General features: G+C 37.4%; 1 protein-coding gene across 3 annotated transcripts in view; it reads left to right on the forward strand.

Annotated features, from left to right (window-relative positions):
• The window catches only part of LOC139708931 (sodium/calcium exchanger Calx-like), a 95,485-nt gene that overhangs the window by 58,376 nt on the left and 11,934 nt on the right, over positions 1–25,175 (forward strand). For 2 of the 3 annotated variants that reach the window (XM_071620895.1, XM_071620896.1), the window contains exon 4: positions 24,270–24,502. In XM_071620895.1, coding sequence (XP_071476996.1) covers positions 24,270–24,502 — 233 coding nt within the window. Of the gene's footprint in view, positions 1–19,774; positions 19,790–24,269; positions 24,503–25,175 lie in introns of all 3 variants that reach the window. The other variant, XM_071620897.1, reaches the window with a different exon arrangement.

Raw genomic sequence — 25,175 nt, forward strand, 5'->3', positions numbered from 1 at the left:
CTCCATGAAGTGTTAATAGCAATAATTCCTTTGTTTTGTACAGCAATGGGCATGGTCCATTGTTGCCTTTGGTTTTCTCTTCACATTTGTGCTATTTTTTGATGCAGCCAGTATCATAGCTCCTCATTACCTTGATTTCAGAATAACTAGGGGCCTCATCGGGCAAAATCTAATCATTTTTTGGCCTTTCTCCAGCCAAATTTGTCCTCTGAGGCCCATGAGCAGGTCAACCAAATTGAGTTACATCGCTACAATGACAATACTATCTACTTTTTTTATCAACCTTTTAAATCCAGTTGGCACTTTCGGTGAATCATTTGATTTGTTTTTTATATTAGTTTAGTGTGCCTATGGTTACCCATGACATAGACACACTGGGCTACAATGAATTTGCTTCTATGTATCTCATTCTTTCTTTCTCTCTCTCTTTGTCTTTTTATCTATCTACCTACTTTTCTATCGATCTACCTGTCTATCTATCTATCTATCTACCCATCTAGATCTGTCTATCTATCTATTTGTCTATCTATCTATCTATCTATCTATCTATCTATCTATCTTATCTATCTATCTATCTTATCTATCTATCTTATCTATCTATCTATCTATCTATCTATCTATCTATCTATCTATTTATCTATATCTATCTACCTATCTACCTGTCTATTTATCTACCTATCTATCTACCTACCCGTCTATCTATCTATCTATCTATCTATCTATCTAATTTTCTGTTTATCTATTCATTCATTTATATGTATCTCCATCTCTCACTTTCTCTCCAGTTCTGCATCTTTGCAGTTAAATGTATCGTGATGTATTTCTAAATTGTGTAGAAAAAATTAATAAAAAGCAGCTCTGTCAACTTTGATACTAGTTGATAGTTTTTTCCATATTTCTCAGAATAAATAATACATTTTAGCAATACATTATACATGATTTTTTTTAAATGCACAAAGAAACAAAAAAAAATCACAAAAACCAATGCAGCAAATGTCATGATTAGTTACATGCAGATTATTGTAGGTATAAGAGAACAGAGAGAAAAACATGAAGGAAACCTACAAAGAGAGTGAAAACTTATAGCACCTGTTTCTATGAAGGACATCAATGACATGATGGTGACCTCTCGTAATCCATGTAGTTTGCAGATGTTGTCCAATCTCTCATGCAAAGCATCACTGAAAGTTTTTGTTTTTGTTTTTTTTTTTGAAGTAGAAATCATTGAGCTTGTACTGAAATGATGTGCCCCTGTTCCCTCCTCTTTAACAGCTCATCGTCAGAATTGCAGTGAGATTTTAGAAGGTATGATCCTGCATGCAGGAATTGTTGTACATCTGCTATGTTTTAATACTGTAAACTGTTCTTTTTTAGTGTTTTATCCTATTTTTACATCTGAATCACCCCTTCACCCTCATGCCATGCAAATGATTGCCAGGTAGGGAGGGACCGAGCACACTGTTATAGGCAAATTCATTGACACTGTTGTCACGTAAACAAGGACAACTGCCTTGTTGATGGCTGTACTCAATGTTCGTTGGATGGTTGTGGTAAGGTTGCAGCACTGAAGATACCCACAGGCAGTTCAAAGGCAGGTTTACATTCAGATCAATCCTTCAAAATGTCAGATTTTAAAACACCTTTCTATAGGTAACTGGGACTGGTGGTAGGCCAACATAGACTCACTTCAAAGCAAAACATTAATTCTAGTTAACTACAGAGTTGTTGTATAAACTGCCCCTAGTTCTTTCTCTCTTTTTCTGTCTCTCTCTCTCCCTCTCTGTCTCTCACTCTCCTGTCATGTATGCATAATTTGGTATAAAGCCACTTTGCTTATGACCAGATCAAACAGGCAAAATGGTAGTAATACTAATATTTTATGAGTACTCTGGAAAATCAATCTTGAGAATCATTGTTTATGATGCCGTTGCTGTGGGTTGTCAGACATCATGGAGCTAGCTTGATGTATACTGCTGTGCAAGCCCTGTTTTCCTACATGATGCATCGTATTCAATATGTCTTTGAGAAAGATGGAAAAAACATGCAAATTAGCCGCCGACAATCTTTGTTTCAATGCTCGACTTTATATACAGTGTTGGTCAGTTCTACTATGCACATAGAAAAAATTGAACTGCCTGAATGCACAGGCCACACTAAAAAACAAAACAAAAAACAAAACAAAAAACAAAAAACAACCCACACATATATCATTCAATACTTTAATCTACTGAAAGCACAAGGGCACGACCGATTGCATGCCATGTCCCACAAATACCAGCACTATGAATAGTCATTCAGGTTGGGGCTAATGACAGTGATGGTGATAAGAAAATTGATATGGGATGAGATGCTTTCGTGCCAAGGGGGCACAAAGGATTTTGATTTTATGATAATGGGAGAGGCCCCCTGGGAAATTTGTTGAATGCCCCAATCTAAGTAGGCCTACCTGACTTATTTGATTTCATACTTTTGCAAATTGTCAGAACTTTTGTCATTTTTTTTTGTCCTAAAAATACCACACAGTTATTCATCTCAGCACAACAGCAGATGTGGACATTCAGTTTCAAGGTTAGGGGCTGAAATTTCAGTTAGGGGCTGAAATATGGATTTCAATATGTAAGTGGCATGATAAATATGTAAATGATATATTGACATTGATCTTTATTTTTTATGATTTTTTTATTTAGGAGTAAAATCAGCTTTAACCAAGAGACACGGTCTTTTGCAATGTGAGTTGACAACAGTTGGATGGAACTGTCGCCTAACTCAAAGTTTAGATGCAAAGTTTAACTTTCAAAATATAAAAAAAGACAAAAAGAGAAAAAGAAAAGAAAGGCGTTGACAGTTGACAGTTGGAAAGTTGAAATAGCCTCACACTGCTAGAACTAAGTGTAAATTCAAGAATGATGACTTGTTTAAACACAAATCAAGCCCACAGTGAGTTGGAAAATCAGTATTACACATACACAAATGTGGGTAGTAGGCAGTTGTTTTGGCTCATGATTCATCCCAGGAATATATCACGCTATGATGATGTGACTAACATTTTTTCTTTTATTAATCATGTCTCAAAATAAAAGAATCTTGGCTTGACTTGAGGATGATAAGCTAGGTTTGGCTGCTATGGAAGTTGATATTGCCATTGCTAAGTTGTCGTTTTTTTCTTTTTAACTGACTGTCAGCTATAAACGATTGTTTATCATGGCAACAACCCTGATAAAAACAAACAAAGACCTCTCCAAGGTAACCGGGGGAGACTTGAGTCGTCACCCGATAAAGGTAAAATAAGAGACGGCAGCTGGGTTTTAGACATCACCTGAAACCAAAAGGAGATTTAGTTGTAACTTGCAAATGACAGCAAGTCATCCCACAAGAGGAAATCTCGTCTTTCTTTTGCGGAAGAACCATTACCGTGACTACCCTTGAAAGGTCTCATAGCTCTAAATAACCTTTTAAGAGACATCTGTAAGATATTAAGAAAACAAGCAAAAGAAAGTTGTTTTTTTAATCCAAGCAGGCAAGCATATTTTATGCCACATATAAGATTTTCAAGGAATGTTTCTTTCCCCTGTAGTTGTTTTGTTTTGCTTGGGACCCTTAAAGAGTAACGGAACATTTGATTAGGTTTTGGTTTTCATCCCTAATTTACAAGACGATTGTTTTGGGTGGTTTTTTTTTCCTCTCTCTCTCTCCTAGATGGAAATATTTGTTTCCATGTTTGGAGGAAAACAAGTCCATCTGTTTCTTTTTTTAATATACGAAGTAATGAGGCCCCAGATATTAAGCTCGGCTTACTTGGGATCCTCCTGTATGGTACTTTGATTTGTTTTTTCTTTTATTATATCCCTGCTTTCTCTCACAATGATTTCCTTACCTTTCATATGTGCAAAGTCAGCCATGATTAATGATGAATCAATTGTATGTTTTTGAAAGTGATTCATTGATTAATTGGACCATGCAGAAACAATAAATGAAATGAAACACACCCTTTGATAACTTGCCATGGATACCATTTGCTCAAAATAGCGTCCACAGTTTGGTAGAAATTATAAATGTCAAGACATTTCTCAAAAGTTTAACTTTTAGTCACTGTTGAGAGTGTCACTCACTCCATTTCCTTTCACCAACTTCAAAGATCAGAACAGGAGTTCAAGTTTGGGCCGTTGTTCAAGCACTGCTTAAATTATAGCTTTGTATCTTTTAATTTGTTTGCTTCTTTTACATGTAGTTTTGTTGCTGTTATTGGCTACCAAAACCACATTCTAGTTATGAGTGGGACATAAAGAGGATATTCACATCTGCAAGAGACTTTAATACACATTATAAATCAAGAGGACAGGAAGTGTTTAGACTACTTGTTGCCATGTCAACAAGGAGTTCGATTTCATTTGACACCGGATTTGGAGGATGTGGCTGTAGAGTTTGGGCAGGATTTTTTTTTTTTCTTTAAAGATTGGTGACATGTTTAACTGCAAAGTCAGCAAAGTATGCCCCCCCCCCCCCCCCCCCCCCGGTGATATTTGTGATATAATTTTTCTTAAAGCTTGATTGTCAGCTGTATACAAGCAGTTAATATTGCTTATGATTAGTTTAAACACAGAAAACATGAACCTTTACTATCATTGGGGTTAGGTCATGATCAATAAAGAGCTATGCTAGCTATGTGGATGGCTCCTGTAATGTGGTGTGCACTTAGGCTCAGAGTACCAGAGTGGATGCCACAAATGTGGGGAATTATTTTGGAATAGGCATTCAAATTATCACAATTCCTCACAAGACAGATCTCTGCTTCCATTCTGTCTCACAAGTTCAGCATAATTTCCTGATTTGGGGTATTTTTCTGAGATGAGAAAGAAAGAAAGAAGTGAAATGGGCAGCTGTTTAGAACTTAGGCAGATACAGACTGATACAGTGTGCATTTTTCTGCTGGCCATTTCTTACGTCCTTTTGGTGCTAACCTCACAAAAGCACACCAGTCTTGGCACAGGTCAGTCAACACGATACAGGCAACATTATGCATTTCTCCTTGAGAAACTGACCTTTTTCCATCGCCTCCATGCAGGAGTCGGCCCCTACAAGATTCATAGCATTACAAGGTGTCTCAGTCGGTGGACGCACCCAGTCATCCATCCTTCAAATCTTACGAGAGGAGACCGAGCGAGACACCCACGGACGACTGACTTCACGGTCTACTTCCATTTTAGGGTTCTGTTTCCTTTCCACGCCTGGGACGTGTGTGCCATTCGATGCCGATCTCCGCACACTTGATCATGAATGTAGCCATCAGCTGGCACTCTTGTGTCAGAAACGCAGTATTTGAGTATCTAGATCCATCCCCCCCCCCCCCCATGCTTTACACTCCGTAAAGGAAGGTACTGTTCGTACAGGCCTTTTTTATGATCATTTTATGGGGGTATGAGGGTAGGGGTTCAAGTATACTCCTTCAAATTTGTTTACTTATTTACATTTGTAACTGTCATTACAGAGGTTGCCATAGTAACCGCCAACGTTCTTCTAAAATATGCAGGAGACTTGCCTGGCATGGCAACAGATAATATAGACAACATAAAGTCCAGCAGTGACTGAGTGAGCAAAAACAGATTCCATTTGGTAATAAATAACAGAACTGGTACATCTTAAATCCAGAAACACTTATCACCATTTCATTTTTTGCATACTTACATTCAAAGCTACTAAATATACAGTACCATACCATTTCGTCACTGCAGAACTTGAAAGATGACAAAGTCCATAGACTTTGTACAGAGGTAACGCCTTTCTTTTATTCTACATGTACCTGATGATTAGCAAAACAGATAATCCACCATATGGAACAGTGTCTCACTTGGGTGCACCAACTTCAAGTTCATAGCACTTAGCGGTTTCTTACAATGTCAACCTCTACATATCATTCATATATTTCACACTATGGAGTAGTTGTATTTTGCATGGGTTTTAATAGACAAATCAGAATTATTTATATTATCTGTTGATATTTGCTAGTCATAATTGTGTTATTTATGAACTATGAAAGCAGAGATGCACACATATGATGTGACAGATTCCACCCCTCCCCCCCCCCCCCCCCCACTCACACACACAGCACAAACTCTGGTACATGAAAACATATAGGGCAGCAGTGCATGGCTAATTGTATCTCATTTATACAGGGCAATTAGAACACTCCTAAAGTGCCCTAAATTCTGTATAAACAGACAGAGTGGCTCTGAAGTGCTCCAAAATTATGCCCCTATTTGAGGCTCTGTTCAGGAGCGCTCGTAAAGTGCTTTACAAACTCTCTATAAACAGTCACCAACATTTGGAATACTCCTAAAGTGGTATGTAGCGGTCGCTGTTCATCAAGTGTAGGCCTATATGATATATGTTCGAAGTTCATACAATTTGTATGCTTGCATACGTTACCATGACAGGTTATGCCTCCCTCAGTCACTTTGTGTACTGTAAAACACGATATTTTCGCGGCATGAAATTTTCGTGAATTGGAGTCGATGATACATTTCGCAGCATGAAATTTTTGCGAGTTGCTTCTAATATTCAGTGCATATAGTGTAGACAAGAACTTTTGTGTGCATTTTAATTTTGTGAATCGTGGCTCTCGCAAAATTTGCAAAATTAAAATGCACGCGAACATTCCTCGTTTAACAGTATACTGGTAGTCTTATGGACAGTGACTCTCTTTATGAACAAACTCAAGCTCAAAGGAGCATATTAAGTGGAAGCACTTTATGTGCAAATGGGGTGTTGGTGACATTTGAGGGGTATCCACAACTAGACCAGGCGCAAAGTTGTTATTTTCACGAGGTTGTAATTTTCGTGAATTTTGCAAATTACTGTTGGACCATGAATTTAACAACACGCAAAAATGTTGCCATATCCTTGGGTTATAGTACACTAAGGATAGCCACAGTGTCAATTTGCGAAAACAACATTTCACAAAAATGTCTGTAACCTCCTCATTCGCGAAAATGTCTGTACGTAAAAATAACGGCTTATACAGTACATGCCTAAAAATTCAGTGCATTATATCGAAATTCACAAGCAAATATTTCCTAGTTGATAGTAGGAAGGGAGTGAGGGTTTGTATTACAAGACAGTATAAAAATGTTTCTTGACAGCGATCTTTGTCCCAATTACAAAAGTGTAACGCACATACATTTGATATGCACTCTTTAATTTACCGATATCAGGTAAGGTCGCATGTAATAAAAAGGGCTTCCTTTACAATCTGTTGTTCTTGGTTATCTCTTGTAGACACACCTTATCATCAAACAATACCCAATCTCTACTGGGTAGTCAGGTATTGGTTTCTGGTTACCAGGTAATAGAGGATGAATTATGTTTGTGATGTTGTAATTGAGTGGTTTGGAAATCCTCAAGTTTGTTTTCAGGCAAGAGGAACAACTTTAACAATCAAACAATCCGGTTCTGGCAGTAATCTTCAAGATTTGGGTTGAATTTTACCAGAAGTGGAACAGTGTAAATGAGAAATCCTTTGATTTTTCTTCCTTTCTTTTCTTTTGGCAGGCTTGGAAATGTGTTTCTTGTCTTTGTAAGTTTTGCATCTCTGCTTGCAAGAATGTAAAACATAGATATAGCTTTATGATTGTCTGTTGTGAAAGCGGACTTTCTTAACAAAAATGTCTGCTTTGATCAAAGTATTTTCCAAACTTTCTTTCATGGAATTTAGTGAGCATAGTGATTATGATAATATTAGCTGATTATTTGTATCAACTTGTTTGTACCATTCATTTACACTCCCTGTAATTCCTTGATTGCTTGTTCTATTTTTCCCAAAAAATAATGCGAATTGGACCAATAACAGTTGATTTTTCCAGTGAGTTTACATTTCATTGTAACAAGGGACTGGTTGCTATAAATTTTGTCTCAGCTCTTTCATGAAAGTATATAATCCACAAGAGATACCAATGGACTCAGTAGTCTGCAGTAGCTGCATGACAAATTCTTGCAAAAGTTTTAGTGACCAGAAAGTCACCACAGGCATCTGAGTGTACATACTTAACTGTGATGAGTTGAATTATGGGATTAAAAAATATGTTCCATTCACTTGCACACCATGCAAGGCAAATTATCATGATTTATTTGAAAGAGTGAAAAAAAAAATTGCATGTGGAGGGAATAACAAATAATGGTTTTCACGCATGCACACACACACACACACACACACACACACACACACAAATCCATTTTCAAACACAGTTAATTTGAACTCCTTATTCTGTGTGAATCATGTCTACAGCAATTTATATTACTCTGTCAAAGATATTAAGAAGGGTTCTCTCATTTGTCATCCCATCACTTATGAAGCTGTTAAACATTAATCTGAAGGATGTTCTAATACCCCTTGGGGTATTAAGTCATGCTACCTTCAAGCTCAATTCCATTCCCCAGACAGAGAGAGTACGGAGCTAAGTCTTTTCACCTGTTTCCACAAAGACCCAAGGATACATCAAGGCAGAATATACATTGCAACTGATTCTTAAAGTAATTAGCAATGTCGCGTTCTCTTTCTAGATTTCCAGAATTAAAGGTATTGTTTACCGTTGGGAGCAGTGATTAAAAAAATGTTTGATACTGAAACATTAATCATACTGATACATTTGTTGTTTCTATCCCTAACTGACATTTTAGAGCTATTTTGAAGCACTAAAGCCGAGTTTTTGTTTCATTTGCAAATAGTAAAAAATGCCTTCAAGGCTTGGTGCACATTGTTCAGAAAACACACACACACACACACACACACACACACACACACACACACACACACAGACAGACTGTCATACACACACAAAAGTTTCAGTGGTGGAAAATAATGCCATTATGTCTTGCAAAATAGAAATATATTTCGCAAACTTCCCTCTTTGATCTGATGGATGCATCTTTTCAGATTACATTTTAATAGCAAACTTCCTTTTTCTTTAAAAGAAAACGACAAAGAAGGAAGACCACATGAAAAACATTACCAATAAAATGTTGATCCCAACCGAGATTTTTAGATTTATTTAGTGGATTATGATTGACAAATAGTATTCACTTTAAATGGATTTTCCCCTTGAGTCTTCCTGTGTATAGCGGGATAATGGTGTTAACAGGAAGGCCAGACCAAAAATCTGATCAATACTTCTGTTTTAATTAAGCTGTCAGTGCTAGAATGTCCCAGATAATTTAAGATGTACTAATTCCTGTATATGCTGCTACTCATACTTGTTACAACAGGAAAACTTGGACCCCCAGTTCCGTATCATATACAGTTTATAGCAATATATTGGCCAGCAGTTCAAATGGATCAAATGACCTGTTGCATTGTAGGATGTAGTTGTCTCTGTGTTGTGTGCATGGCTGTCATGCACGATATTTTAGGGCCACAGGAAAACAACATATGGCCTGGTATTATGAGCTTTGAGGAAATAACAAATCATCTACATCCAATTCCTCTCCCAATTTTGTAGCTTATGCTCATGACAATTTTATGATACCACCATATTTCGTGAAGAGCAAAATATTATTTGCTCACTTTAGATTTGGTGATGTGTGACTACACGCAGAGTGTGTGGACAAACCTTGCTTTGTAAATCTCATCTGGCCAATAAAATAATGTCATCTTTTCCTCCTCTTTACAAAGCTGTTACTTACAGACTGGCAACTATGATATAAATTGAAACTTTAACTCATATTTGATCAAAACCTTCATGTCTACATTTTAAACAATCATTTCAGTACCTGTGCATGTGAGTCATACAGACTTCTCACAAAATGTTTTATACGTATGTTCTATGACACCGAATATTTGATATTGATATAATTTCAGTTTGAAAGTGCAGTGTTCAACATCCTAGTGTGAGCTCCTAGTAAAATGAGCACTGTTTCTATTAACCTGGAAAACAAAAGTGATAAGAGTTTATGGGCAATAAAAGATTTCAAGTTCTAATCATGCTGTAATTTCATAGTACAAGTATATTTCAAAGGTACGTAGGAGAAATTTACTGGTATTACAGTATGTACTTGTATCTGTGGCAGCGGCACCGGCGAGAGTGTGTACACTGCCATGGTGCCGTAAAGATAACCACTTATCGTGAAATAATTGAACGTACAATGGATATTGATTGCATTGTGTAGTAATGGACACCCTGTCGTACAGGTGCCAGCAGTTGTAGTTTATCTCAAAACTGTGTGTGGGTGAGTGTGTTTTCAGTGTGTGTGTGTGTGTGTGTGTGTGTGTGTGTGTGTTTGTGTGTGTTCGCAATAAGAAATCTATGAGGTTTCATTCCCATGTTTTGTGTTTAATGACTGTCTGTTATGGACAGTTGCTGGTTGTGCACAAATTAAGAACATCCCCTGCATGTGGCATATATATAATGGATGTTTTTGAAGGTTATGACATTTTGCAGCAAAACGAACTGATCATCACTGTATGGTACATAGAAGATGGAAAGAGAGACTTTCTGTTTGACATTTTTAGCAAAATATGATGCCGAAATTACTCAGTGCCATTTTTGGTGTTCATAGAATTGCATCAAGCCAAGCTGTTTAATATACTCCCTCTCCACATGCATTTAATTTTTAGTGTATTTCTTTGTGACACTTTTACATACAAGTGTTGCCCTTGCAAAGTGCAATTAGCAATGATGAAAATTGCCTTGTGAATGTTGGTAGCTGGCTGTAAGACTGAATACTCTGCCACCAGAGTTTCCATGGAGAAACTATTTTGCTAGTTACATTGAAACATTGAATACTCCAAAGATCATGTTCATTGATGTAAAAAGTTCAGAAAAATAGTTAATAGTAATGTCAGTGTACTCACTTATTTGACTAACTATTAAGCCTTCTGTGAAGTAGTTGTGGTGTCTTATGCACTGTTGATGCTTTTGGTGGATTTTTTCCCCCCTCAGGGCATATAGCAGCTTTTCTTTCCCATCTATTTGCCAGTTTCTAAAATACACTGATATCAAAATTGATATGCTATTGAAAGTCAGTACATGCCAGCACAGGTAATTCCATTAGATAGATCCATGTTTATACTCTGTACAAGCTACGTACACTTAGATCCGTGTTTCATCATTTTAGCAGGTATGCATATCTTCTTGCTGAAGCACTTTTATGGTGCCTAATTTAATTCTTAATTGCAGACAATATTTTATTGGACAGAAATTATTTCTGTTCAGCTTTCCTCCCCCATTTTACTGCCTACTTGATGCTCGATGGTTCTCTTTATGGTTGGATATCACAGCAGTATTTGGAAATGGTATCATCCTTTTTGGAATAATGCAAAACGTCTGAAATGGAGACTACAAGTCTGTTGACCAGATCAGAAGTCTGTGTGTTTTTATCCTGAACCAAACACTCTGGAAGTTTATTTGAATGAGGTTAGAATATTTGACTTGGAATGCACAGTTTTCACGTGGGAGGCTTGACTACACTCAATTTTCACGAAGAGGAAATATGTATTTTGATATTAGGCAAAGTGTCATTCAAACAGAGGCTTCTGACAAATATTTTCTGGATTGTAGAGGGACGTATTTGGCAGGAGCAAATAGCAGCAGGCCTATCAACTCTCCTTTAAATGCATGTTGGGGAAGAGAAATGAAAAATGTTGACTTTTGTTTGAAATTATTCCATACAGAATCGTGCCTTTCCTGCAGAAATGCAGCCATTCAATGAACAGTCAGACCACTCTTTCTTTTTCAATCAGTCAATCAGTCTATCTATCTGTCTATCTGTCTACCTAGTCTATCAATTTATTGATCTGTCCATCTATAGCTATCTTTCTCTGTCCATCTGAGTCAAGTCTGTTCGTCTAAACGTTTATCTCCATAAATATCTGGATTACATGTTGGAGGATGGTGCAGCTATTTTCAAAACTATATGTACTGGGTAGATGGAATTTGCAAGTGGATCTCCCGAATTCGCACAAAGCCACGCATCGCTTCGAGGGGAGCTCATTGTCGCCCCACACGGATTTGAGGTTTGGCCAAGATCCAGCCATATCGCTGCCTCCGACTCCCAACCGCAAAGGAGGGAGAGATTTCATTCTCAGCCAAGTCTATACCAGCCAGCTGGTTCTCAGTCACTGTCTGTCATGACGTACACGCTCCTCACGAATGTCTCGCCAAAGTTTTCCCCATGTGTAGATGCTCATGGCTTTACAGACCGCAACATGGATTTAAAGAGAGAACAGTGGCAGATCCAGGGGGTGGGCATGCACCCCTTTGATTTTGTATTCATTTTTTTTTTTGAAATAAAAGAAATAGAAAGCAAAAAAAATAACCAGGTGCACCCTTTTAATTTTTTGTTTTTAACAAAAGTATGCGTGAAATGGCATGATGACCACTATAGATATAAAAAAGAAATCCCTACTGTCCCTTGTCAGGCGATTGTAGTAGTGGCACCAGAAAATTGTGCTTAATTCTTTATTTTGTTTTGTTTTCGCTTGTCAGCAGATGAAACCGGAAGTGGCACAAGAAATACAAACTGCTTTCTTCCCCCCCCCCCCCCCCCCCCCTTACAGAATTTCTGGATCTGCCCCTGGAGGAGGGGGTGGGGATACTACACTTTCTTGGCACCAACAGAAAGTTCCTTATAGAGTTTCATACATATCTTATAGATATTTTTTGAGATAGCTAGATAGATATTGTAGATAGATATTATCTTAATATTAATTGATGAATGTCATGAAAACTAGCTGAAAGGAAAAGCAAAGAATGGATAAACTAACAGACAAATTCTAGACCATGGAAATTAAAGCAAGACTGGACCACTGCTCACTTTAAAGGGATGATACAGTATTGGTGGAGATGAGAATTGGGCTTTAACCTTTTTGTGAGGTGCCAAGAAAACACTTACAATGTATGAAATAGTATAGAGCATACCATTTTAAGAGGAATTCAAAGTTTATTTGATGAAAATTGGGTTTAGAATGACTGAAACATCCAAAAACAAAGTAAAACAAAGCGATCGTAATAAAATATGGGTCCCACACTTTATTAGAATCACTCTGTTTTGGATGTCTCAGCCATTTCAAAACCAATTTTCATCAAATAAACATTGAATTCCTCATGGAATTACATGCTCTTTCATATTTCATAAGAGGTTTCTCATTATCTCACCAGAAAATGTTAGAAACCGGAAATTAGGTCTCAACCAAAACTATAAGATCCCTTTAAATTTGTCATTGCTGATAACTACTACACTTGAAGTGTTCCAGGAACTTTTCACAGAATAGAACTGCACAGCATCAGTATAGATGATATGCTGCATGAGTCCACTAGCTACATTATGTACACTTTGTATGTACCTGAAGAGAATGCGCATGACCAAATGATTTGGATCCCCACAAAACGTCACTTTTCTGAGAATCATGCAGTTGGCTTCCGGGAGTAATACTTGTATGTGGCAGTTGGCAATTAGCTTTCACGTCTCATGTACCGATAAATTCATTCAGAAGTCTTGAAACAGGAGGAAGCGCAAATGTAATGTGCTTGTGAATTTGTTTTTCTGCCTTCCAGTGCCGGCAGTTGCTTATTTTGATCCAGTACTTTCACTGTTTAAAAGAGAATTTCAGAAACTATCCCATGTTTTACTGATGACTCTTGAAAGTATGATCTTGGACACTGTGTGTATTCACATAGTGATTTAGGTAGTAATCTCTGTATTTTCTATGCTTTAGCATTATTTGACATGTGTGTCCAAGTACAGATACTCATAAACATTAGTATGATGCCCAAATAGAGTGTTTTATTTTTTATCATAGATAGTGGATAGAGGCACAGAAATTTTTAGATTTTCAGGGTCATAAAAATGTTTCCAGTGGATAAAGTAGATACTTTAATCTACATTGTATGTGTTATAAAATTGCTTTACAACCTGTTTTGGCAAGGAAATTACAATTACGTCGCTTCTGAGGGTCACTCAGTGTGTGCAATGTGTCAAGGGAGGCTGTCATTGAGTTGTCATCCTAAGTTGTCAGAAATGCTTGCAGGTTGTTGGCGGCCGACTTGTCAAGAAATCCACACATGGTTTTTTATTGCTGCCAACCAAGTCAATGCAGGACTCGACTGCCACACGGAGGATGCTAGGCTAGTGAAAGTATTGAATCATTGATAATGAGCTCCAGACCTACAATTGTATCTCTGCTGAAATACTCTTAAGCCTGTCGGTGCCACCAGTGGCCAGTTCCTGCACGATATCATGGGAACTCTGAGATGATGGTAGTGAAAAGGTTAAGGGAGGTCATGCACCTGTTTTTCACTCAGTTACTGAGGGCAGCCAGCCAGCCTGGACTGGGTGACTGGCTGTAGCTCCAAGGGTCGGCATGAGCCGGCAATTGAATGGCCTGCTGCACATCCAGGGACTGTTGATCACACCCTCAGTCGTTCCACGCCAGAGATGCAGGGATAAACAGAGACTTGCTTGGCATCCGTATGGCCTTTAGCCCTCCTTGCTCATACGTACAGTTGTAGCCTGGTGCTATTTGCTCCTTACACATTTACTTACGATTTTGGTACATTTTCTCATGACATCATGATGGTCAAAGACAGTACGTTCAGATATGTCTAGTCTCTCTGATGTTTTTGTTCCCTCCTATCAGTAAACTATTTCTTTCATGCCCTAGCAGAGGTATGTTCTGTAGACGGGTCTCTCTGATTGGGTGATATCATTATTGTCACCTACTGATGTTCATGTGGCATGTTTTTATGCATTTCATGATGTTCTTACTTATTCATAGGATTGAATTTGAACAGTGCTTACATCATTTATTAGTTTAGAGGAATGTCATTCATGTAATTTGCAGGTTTCATGCAAGTACTATGTGTCATAACGCTTTTACATTAAACCTGCATTTAGATGTAGTATTTGAATATTTGCTTTTAGCATGAAGTAAGCCACATAATTAGCCAAAATTGTATTGATTTAGTTTATCGTCTTCATACTGTAATTGGCTGGTTTACTAGCAAATGAATGTGCAAATCTGTGAGTGTTTTCCTAAAGGTGTGGTAAAAAGCAAAACAAACAACAATCTTTTTGATCAGTGCTCATATTTGCATTACATGCTGTTTTGATGAAATTCTGATTGCCTGTGTAATTCAATGCTATGTCAGGCAAGTCTCGGGCAAGTATTTTGATTGTCAGAAGAAAAAAAAAAAACTTGCCATGAAGGTATACATAGAATCGAACATTATAAAGTAAACTGGTCAATTTATCGTCTAGACAATTTGTGTTAATCATTTCTTATGGATAATTCTGTTTGGTTTTTTGCTTGCGTTAAGACTGTTACATAATTTTCTTTTACATGTATTTGAAAGCCAATCTTGTATATCTATCATCATATTGTTCATATACTAACAAATCAATGTAATATTGTTCTCTCTCTCTTTTCTTTGCCCATGTATTACGATATGCATGGATTCTACCATTTCATCCAACCGATTATCTAATATTCTGCCCCCCTCAGATGCCAAATTGGGTAAATAGAAGGCACTGCACAAATTAGTTTTGTCTCGTACCTCAAACACGCATCACCCTTTAACCCTTCCCGCTATTAATTGTAACCAGCATCATCTGAAACTAATGCATTCTGTGCATATTTCATGAGCGAAGTAACACCACTTACAAATAGCTTGCATCATTTCAGGCATGCAATATTAAAAACAAAATGTACGTCATCAAACATGCATTTTTCAGTGTCATGACATCATTTCTCAGTGATTTCATGTGAGGGTAGATACATTCACATACTTCCCATGTTCCTAGTCTAATATGTATATACATTAGATCCAAATCTTTTTTTCTTTTTTTTTATGTATGTCAATTGTTGCAGTAAAAAAAAATTAATAATAATTAAAAAAAATGAATAACTTTTGTTTCACACCTGGGCAATATAACACAGAAATTACCAGTCAAGAGAATGTCACAGCGATTGATTGTAAATGATTAATTTATTTTGATCGGTCACTTTGACCTAGCACTTGAATAAGTATTCGATCATATACTTAAGGATACTGCTTACCCTTTAAAATCTAGACCATATCTCTATAAATATTATATAGACATTGTCTTTCTCCTTGTATGATCTTGGGTATTATTATACAATAGATGGCAAATGCATCACCCTTCTTCAAGATCAAAGTTTTGGGATCATCATATTCACATTGTGTAGTGTGAAGCACATGCTTCCATGAACAAACAGTGCTATACGTTACCTCACATGCAATAACCGCAAACATGGTCCACCTAACCCCTGCATTGATAGCGCATACACCCCGCAGAAAGTGCGCTGCACCAACTTGAAATTGAACCTGAGGCTGAGTGCTCCCTTTATCAGACCCCCTCCCTGCCCCCGCCCCGCCTATTTTGTTTCCAGCATACGTAAAGCAGTGTCTGCCCATCAAACTACTTGTTTCCCTGATTTGAGAGTAGTAGCCCCACCCAATGTTTGATTCATCAGAAAGATTTTCCAAGAGGAAAAAAGCCCGCATTTACAAGCTTCAGTTTAAACCCTCGCCAGAGAAAAAATGCTGAGTATAGTGCTATAAGGAAAGTTTGAACAGGAATAAAACACTTAAACATGTAAACAAAATCTGATGCATGAAGGATATCCTAAAATGCACGTTGTACTCACCTGATCTGTTTACATGATCTTGTACAATGCACTGATATTGCTATTAACCACCATGCAAATTAAATAGACTGATCATGAGCCAAGAGAAAATGTTATGCCGCAAGAAAAGTGGTATCGGAAATCTGTCACGTGAGAAACAAGTTCGACACTGATTTCAGCCGGTGCATAAACAAGCCATTCCTCTGTCGGATCTGGCAGAATTGACTGAATTTTTTTGAAGAAGATAGCTTAAATGCTGATGACTTATTATGCTAGAAATCACTAGCACGATGACACACATTTGCTGATCTGCTCAATATCTTGAATTCATGAGAATCATCGAAAATATAAAGATCAAATTTTTGGCGTAAAATTAATTTTCTGTGAAAAAATAAACGTGTCACTCCATGTTTATTAAGATGTCTTCCCCTCCCCATATCACTGTAGAAAAATGGCTATACCACGTCTGTAGGGCTCCCTATTAAAATGCTATTTTGATATCATGTTACAGAAAAAATGTGATAGAAGATTTGATGCAGTTTCAAAGTTTGGTGACTTAATTTAAGATACCATTGATATCAACTGACAGAGGGAACTATATATGTATGACAATTAGCCCCAAAGTTGCAATGGGCCACATATGTAAAACATTTTGGCAGACTTGTTGATATTGGTGACTCAATATTCTGGTGTAACAATTAACAAAGGTCAGACCGTGCTTTAAAAGTTTTGCCAATTAAGATAGCGCCCGCCACATTATATTTTCCGCCTCCTCCATCCTCCTCCTCCCCCTCCCCGCTGCCTTAACGTGAGATTAACTCTCCGAGGTATGCCCTTCCCTCGCATAAAATTGATTTGCACTTGCTGTAAAGCTGTTTAGAGGTCACCGCCCTTCTTCCGACCTTATGCCGATAGTTTTCACTCCTGTGGAAAAGACTGCATTTTGCGCTTCCCCCAGGATGCTGTGGATGTTTGTGGGCGTGGCAGTTTTGATGATGGAGCCACACTGGCAGATGCTTCCGAGTTTTTAGGGTTGTTGTGATGTTTTCAAGCAGTTTGCAACATTAAAGGGGGAAGTCATATCAGAGAGAGCTAGAGAGTTGCTCATCCACATCATCAGAGCAGATGATTGGCAAAATTCTGAGTAAAGTTGACCTAATATGAAGTTTCAAATGTGTGTCCGTATTATACTTTATATAACATTAAATCACAATTGTGTTTGGAAGAATTTGTGATATTGGATGTAAAATTTGAATTGAAATTGAATTCTAATTCAATTTGACTTAAATTGAAGAAGTTTATAAAACTTTGGTTGTCAGTTTGACATTTTAGTCTCAGCACCCTACGTTGACCATGAAAACCGAATATCATGGTCATCACAGGACTATATCTATGTCATTTTTTTTTTGTTTTTTGTGCATCCTGGAAGATCCCCCCTCCCCCCAAAAATGTAATTTCTTTGGAATCTGTTAGAGGAAGTTGGTTCCACCTTTATGGAGGACATATTAAAACATGCAATTTCCCCAAGACTTAAAATTCTTATTGCAATGTCTGGTCATTGAACCAAGCAGTGAGAATCAACCTCAATCTATCATGGCTTTTGAATTTTCATTTTCATACTGCATTAAAACTTGCCAATTATTTTTCATAAAATGCCTGAGGGAAAAAGAAAGATTTATTATGTTTAACATACCTCCATCACATCGTAAATTGAATTCCTGTCACCATTTATATACGCTAATTCCTCAGCGCAAACAGTGCTTATATAAATGTGAATATGTGAGTGTCAAAAGCCAATTAATCTTCATGCAGCTCATTTGCCAATTATAACCTATTCATGTTAAGCAAGTGCAATTTATCTCTAACTGCTTCGCCACTGGAAATCGAGGCAGTTCATTCCATCATCTCTGTTTAAGGGCCTTTTACCATGTGATTTTATTTATAGTCTACTCTTTTCTTGTTTGTTTGAGAAAGGAAGTTTGAAAGAAAAGTATGGACACTAACAGAGTAGCTCAGTGAGAGTCATGAAAGCTACCTAGATGTATTGTGACCATTTGTTATCTGTTTCATTGCTCCATTGATTCATCAGCAATGGAAGACTTCAGCTGTCATGTCTTGTGAACAAATCAAGATTCAAAACCGTGATTCATGGGAACGACTTTCATATTTGTGTATGTGGTTAGATCCTGGAAGACACTGTGAAAAGTTTTGAAAGAAGACAACAGTCAATCCTGTTGCAAATTACATTCAATTTGATGGGAGGAAGATGCCATTTGTGTAGTCATGGGTACCAGAACATTACACCTTCATTGTTTGTGCTTTGTGTCAAAGTTCAGTCATGTTTTAAATGGCCTGAATGTTGTCTTCAACTCTTAAGTGAGTTATTGACAAATTGAAGAACCTTCCATTCAATTTGAGATTAATTAGTTTTAGCAAAAATAAGGCCTAGATTCGTAAAACATCCAACATAGTTTTATAGTAAAATGTGCAGTGTTCAACTCAAACTCCTAGCAGATATATACATGAAAATTATAAAAATCTCTGAAATTTAGGCAATTTTTATAGAAACTATTCAAAAAACTATAAATTCCCTTTCATTCATATAATGAAATAAGTCTTACTTTACCAGCATGATTTATCAGATTCCCGAGTCCTGAATTTTGCTGTGTTCACCTGGATGAGGGTAGTCACTTGTGAAAACTTGTTCGAAAAATTATGTCTAGCTTATGATATAATTGGATGAAAATGACCTGTATGCAAATATAATAGGTTTGCCAACACTGGTGACCCCCCCCCCCCCCCCCATTTTGTGTGTTTCACTCAAACTTTTCCCCTTTTGGGGGGAGGGGGAGAGTATTGGAAATTTAAGCTTGGGCTTATTTTTTCGTGGCTGTAATTTATTTGATGCCAAGCTCCACATATCTTGTTAGGAGGTCCATTTTCATCTCTAGAAAAAAAAAATCACTGGGAGATTTTGAAGTAATTGCAGATACTAATTTGAAACTGCTAGAGCCTACTGATGACGTTTACATTGATATGTTATGGATGCTGTTTTTTATTGCATACTCTGATGTTTCAATCAACTGTCTTTGGTATCTTTCACACATTCTACTTCATTTTCAAATTACACTCAAATCACAGATGCACCCGCTCTAGGTTTGTATTCAGACTATGTTACTTAATGTTGAACTGGCCAGCTATTTTCTGTTTCCTTTTTTTTTTCTCTCTTTTCATGTCTGTTTGTTCATATGTGTGTTGATATTTGTATCTATAGCGTATTGCTCTTCTTTTTCAAAGTCCATTTTCAGAGGCCTAACACATCTCTCTGAATTGTATATGTGCAAAGCATCGATGACTTCGCAAAATCAACAAAATGTCAGTTGCCGTGGAAATACAGGAAAGAAAAAGAAGAAAGAGAGCATATGAGTCAATTTGCTGGTTGTGAAGCCATAGGCGATGTTTTGCACATGGTCGTTTGTGCATGGAGGGCCCTCAGCTTAATGCATGTCGCGTGCAAACCCCCGTCTGAAATTATGAAGCAAAAGATCATGGTTCAAACAGTGTGCCTCTCCCCTGTCGCAGTCTATTTGTTTCAAGTTGTAAGTTAGATTCTTTCTGTACATAAAATTTCCTCAGTGCAATTTGCCGCAATGTATTTGATGTATCAGTGTTCTTTAAGACCAGCCTAAAAGTCAAAGCAAAGTTAAGCCAAGTTAGACATGTGTGCATGAGTCATATAAATCCCCCTCCCCGTTTTTGCTCAGATTGCTTGCAAAAGTAATTTTGAAGATAGAGGGGGGAATGACGGAAAATTTTGCCTGAGAAATTTTGTCCAATAAATCTTACTTAACCTCTCTATTTCTTGGTGAGGCAGTGGTGAGGAAACTCAAATACTGTTCAGGTCAACTGAATTTCATGCAGAATGCATATAAAGAAACATCTATTGGCCCAAAGGACCAAGAGAATTTTTTTTTTCTCTGAAAGACATATCTTGAGAAAAAAATGAAATACATTGAATTTTTTTATTATGATAAGTCTGATATAAGGTAGTGTAAATATGTAGCATCAGTGGTGATACAATCTCCCTCTCTGAGATAAAAGCTCCCAAATGGTTGCCATATATACCAGGTCTGCCAGCTATATTTTGGTCAAATGCAGGTATCCATTCAAAATATTTGTGCACATGGTAACATTTTTTTGAGAATTCATATCATATGCATAATTGTTTGCACAGAATTAGTTTGTTAGCTTTCCCTGATATTTTGGGTTCTTCCACGATATTTAGAGGTAAACAAAAAAAAAGTTTTGTATTTACTGCTCATAGCAGCCCGGTAGCTCTTTTTCTTTAGTTAATGTGTTCATTTTCTTTCTTTCTTTTTAATGAAAACATATGTTTGATGTTTGCTCTTCTCATGTGATGAAAAAGCATTTCTCTTCTCACTAGACTCATATTAGGTGGTAGATTTACCCGCATGAGGGCCTTGCAGAAGGCATATAGTGTTCCTGCATGATATACTTAATTGTAATTTGCATGTCTGTTTTGTATAGAATCAGTCAGTGGATGTATGACCAAGTGAATAAGTCACGCAAAGTTTATATTCAGTTCAGAGTATAATTGGAAATAATCGCAAAGTTCTATTCAAGCAGTTAAACAAAACCCGAATTAACAGAACAAGAAAAACACCAAACATATGCATAGAATATGCAGCAGGCATTCTTTGACCCCACCCCCTGTTTTGTGTGTTTCACTCAAACTTTTCCCCTTTTTTTGGGGGGGGGGGGGAGGGGGAGAGTATTGGAAATTTAATCGCAAAGTTCTATTCAAGCAGTAAAAAAAAACCCGAATAAACAGAACAAGAAAAACACCAAACATTTGCATAGAATATGCAGCAGGCATTCTGACTTGCAAGCCAAAAAATGTGAGCGTGTGTGTGCCATACAGTATTGATAGGACTCGAGATTGAATTTGAATTTGGAATTAAACCTGCTCCAAACTCAAGTGGCAATAGAAGTACAGAAAAGTGTAATTTACTTCTGTCAGCAAACAACGACTGGGCGACATCCAGGAGGCAGACTTGTGTTGACGTATCTCATCACGTTCATGTGCACATCTCTTTCCCATCCGTAAAATCAATTTCACAAATTGTAATGTTGCAGTGCTTTCCTCTATACATTGTACATGTCTGCAGTATGTCATCAAATAGAATTTCAACCCCATTATGCCTACTCTGATGCATTCAAGGTTGTTCTTGTTTGAACGTGCAATATCATGTTATTTCTATGTAAATTGATCAGTTTGCTGTCAAAGTTAATATTGTGTGCGTGTGTATGTTTTGTTTCTGTTTCACGAATAGCTTTGCTCTCTTACTTTCAGTGCCTTTCAACTGTGTGTGTGTGTGTGTCAGATGACAGAAACATGACAACTGTTTATCATTGAGTTGCAAGGAGTACAATAACTTTTACTCCTAAATAATTTCTTTCATTCACTGGCAAGTTGCCATTTTTCATGATCATGTCACACATTGTATCTTTTGTTTTTCCATAAAGCTTTTCAAAGTGGATGATTACGTATAAATTATTTGCAGTGTTTATTCCATCTTTACCAGCTGAGTCAATATATTTTACATATTTCTTTAATGTTATCATTTTGTTGTGCCTCCTGTCCAATTAGTTGCACCATTGATATGTAATGGTCTGATCTATTTCTGTATTGTAGAAATGAGGTGGGATGGAAAAGTAAGGCAAGAATGTACAATTGAGTTATGATTGATACATTCAGATTTATATTCAAAGATGACACTATAAAAAAGGACTACAAGAGTATATTGATGTCAATAATGCCTGAGTACCATAAGGTAAAAAGTTAAGTTAAATATTACCAGTATCTTTATCACCCTGGTCTTCTGAGTAAAAGAAAATAAGAGAATAAAATGAATGCATGGTAAAACCTCCCCAAGGAGTGCTGTAAAACATTTTCTGAATGCCTAATTGGGCAATTTGTTCAAAAGAAGTTACCTGTAGCTGGAATTGAAAAATTAACTTGCCCATGTGAAACAAAATTTGCATCTTGATGTATCTTACTCGTATTATTGTCCTCAGCTTCCACTGCACAGCTGATAATTTGCATTCACCCCCAGCCCTCCTTGCGATGATATCCCCCATGTCGCGATAAATCTTTTCATAGATCATCACACTAAAATATTCTGTCCGGTATCTCCAGATTTCGCAGATGCTCAGTCATTGGGCGAGTTGTCATTGAATTATACCTGCCCATCTGCTAGTATTAAACTTGAATTACCCCGGGCAAGTGCATAAACATGTTCATATACACAGCATCATCGCCAACATACTTGACCATTTTTGCTTGCTCCCAGCCGCCTCCTTATGTCAATTAAGTCTGCAATTACGTTGTCACGGAACAAGCAAATGTCTGGCTGGCCTCATCTTAGTTAACACGTTAATTGGAAGGCAAGTGTCGAGCAAAACAATGACTCTTGCTGTCAGAGTGTCAAGAGGAGCACCAAATGACTGGCTGCCGCGGTCAACTTCATTAAGAACTCAATGGCACTCGTCTGGTGAAAGTGATCAAGTAATTCCCTATAGACACAGTGAGGATATCGTGCCATTTGAGTATTTAAAGGGGCATTCCAAACAATTCATATATAGATTCTGAAACTTTATACCCAGTATAACCAATTTATAGATGTTCAAATGCAAAAGTAGTTAATTATCTGGAAGTCTCCGTTAAAGTGATGAGAGAGAGGGAGTAAATTATTGTCTATCGTGTATGTGAAATTCAATCACCAATGCAGAGACCAACTTCAGTCATACCATGCCTCGACATTTGTGGAAGCCACCCGAGGTTATTAGTTGTGCAGCATTTTTGAACAACCTGGAATTCTCAGAATTGAGCACTGCAGATTAAGGAATGTGTTCATTTATTGGTACTAAATATTTGTGCCAATATGAACTTGCATATTGTATGTATGCGCTGATAGGTAGGGCTTTCACTCATGGATCCATTGCACCCTCCATCCTTTTCTTGGGTGATGTTCATTATTCTGAAGATCATAACATGAAATAATGTTTGTTATTCCAAAACACACAAATTCCCCTATACCTAGGCAGATGTTCCGTTTATAATCCAAAAATTAAATAGGGTTCGTTAATCCAAATGTTTGTGGTGTTATTTTGAAGGCTCCCTAGTTGGAAAATGAAAGAAGGTTTGTTATTCTCAAGGTTCATTAATCCAGAAATAAAAAGAAGATATGTATACTAAAGAACCTTTGGCATTACGAACCTTTTTTCATTTTCACATTAACAGACCTTTGGAATAATGAACCTTATTTCATTTTCAGATTTACAAATCTTCGAAATAAGATATCTTATTTCATTTTTGGATGAAAGGACCTTCAGAATAACGAACCTTGAGAATAACAAACCTTTGGATGTTTGGATGAACTAACCTTTGAAATAACAAACTTTCGGATGAATAAACCTTTAGATGAATGAACCGACAGAATAAAGAACCTTGAGAATAACAAACTTTAGAATAACAAAACGTACCGGTATTTCATTTTCCGATTAACGAGCCTTGGGAATAACAAACTGTGACCCTTCTCTCCGCCCTGAACAGCTCCCGGGATGAATTATCTGACGGCGGGCAACGTAGACAAGGAGGCGGTCGGGGAATTCATGAAGGAGGTTGGCAAGCACCCAGACCTGGATGAGAACACCATCGCCAAGCTCCTGGCCCTCGAGGCGCAACAGCACGAGCACCACTCCCGCGGATGGTACCGCATCAATGCCTCCCGTGCCATCGCCGGTCGCCAGAGGGTGTCGCCCCACGTCGACCCCAACGTTCTCGAGGTACGCCCTTCTGTAAATCCTGTGCATGGCTGCTGAACAGTCCAAGTTGAGCTCCAATGAAAAATAGCACATGATCACAGATTAAACCACTCCCGAAATTGTTAAGCAGTCCCATTTTGCAAAAAATTGGACTCACTGAATATATTGTATATACAGTACCATAATCATAAAACTAACAAGGACACAGCAAGAGTACATTGAAGGTGAGATGAAATGGGGGGGGGGGTGGAAGAGAGAGAGAAGACAAATGAAAAAAAAAAAAAACAACTTTGCAGACCTCAGGAACTTTCCTTTGTAATTTTGTGTCTTTTTTGTATTTTTTTCTGCATTCTTCCTTTTAAAAGCATGTATGATGACTTGAAAATTTAGGACTTTTTTATGAACTATTAAACATTCTAGTCAGGAGAAAAACAAAATGGAAACACAACTAGCATGAATTGACAAGCTGAAGTGAAGCACAACCCTGTTTATCAGAGTAGAAAGACAGCAATTTTCCGTGAAACATCATCACATCTTGTCAAAATGAAAACAGAAACGATAACATCGCTCTATTGGCGAGGCAGCGCTTGAGTAAAATATTCATGATGCGACACCTTCCACGGCGTAAGGAGGAATCAGCCACATCGCTCTCCGTGCTCACATCATACCAACCAATCTCTTACGAGCCACAGAT

This window comes from Diadema antillarum, unplaced genomic scaffold (genome assembly GCF_040938485.1).
Source record: "Diadema antillarum isolate AM-2024a unplaced genomic scaffold, OU_Dant_1.0 seq00001390_RagTag, whole genome shotgun sequence".
In the NCBI taxonomy this organism is placed as follows: domain Eukaryota; kingdom Metazoa; phylum Echinodermata; class Echinoidea; order Diadematoida; family Diadematidae; genus Diadema; species Diadema antillarum.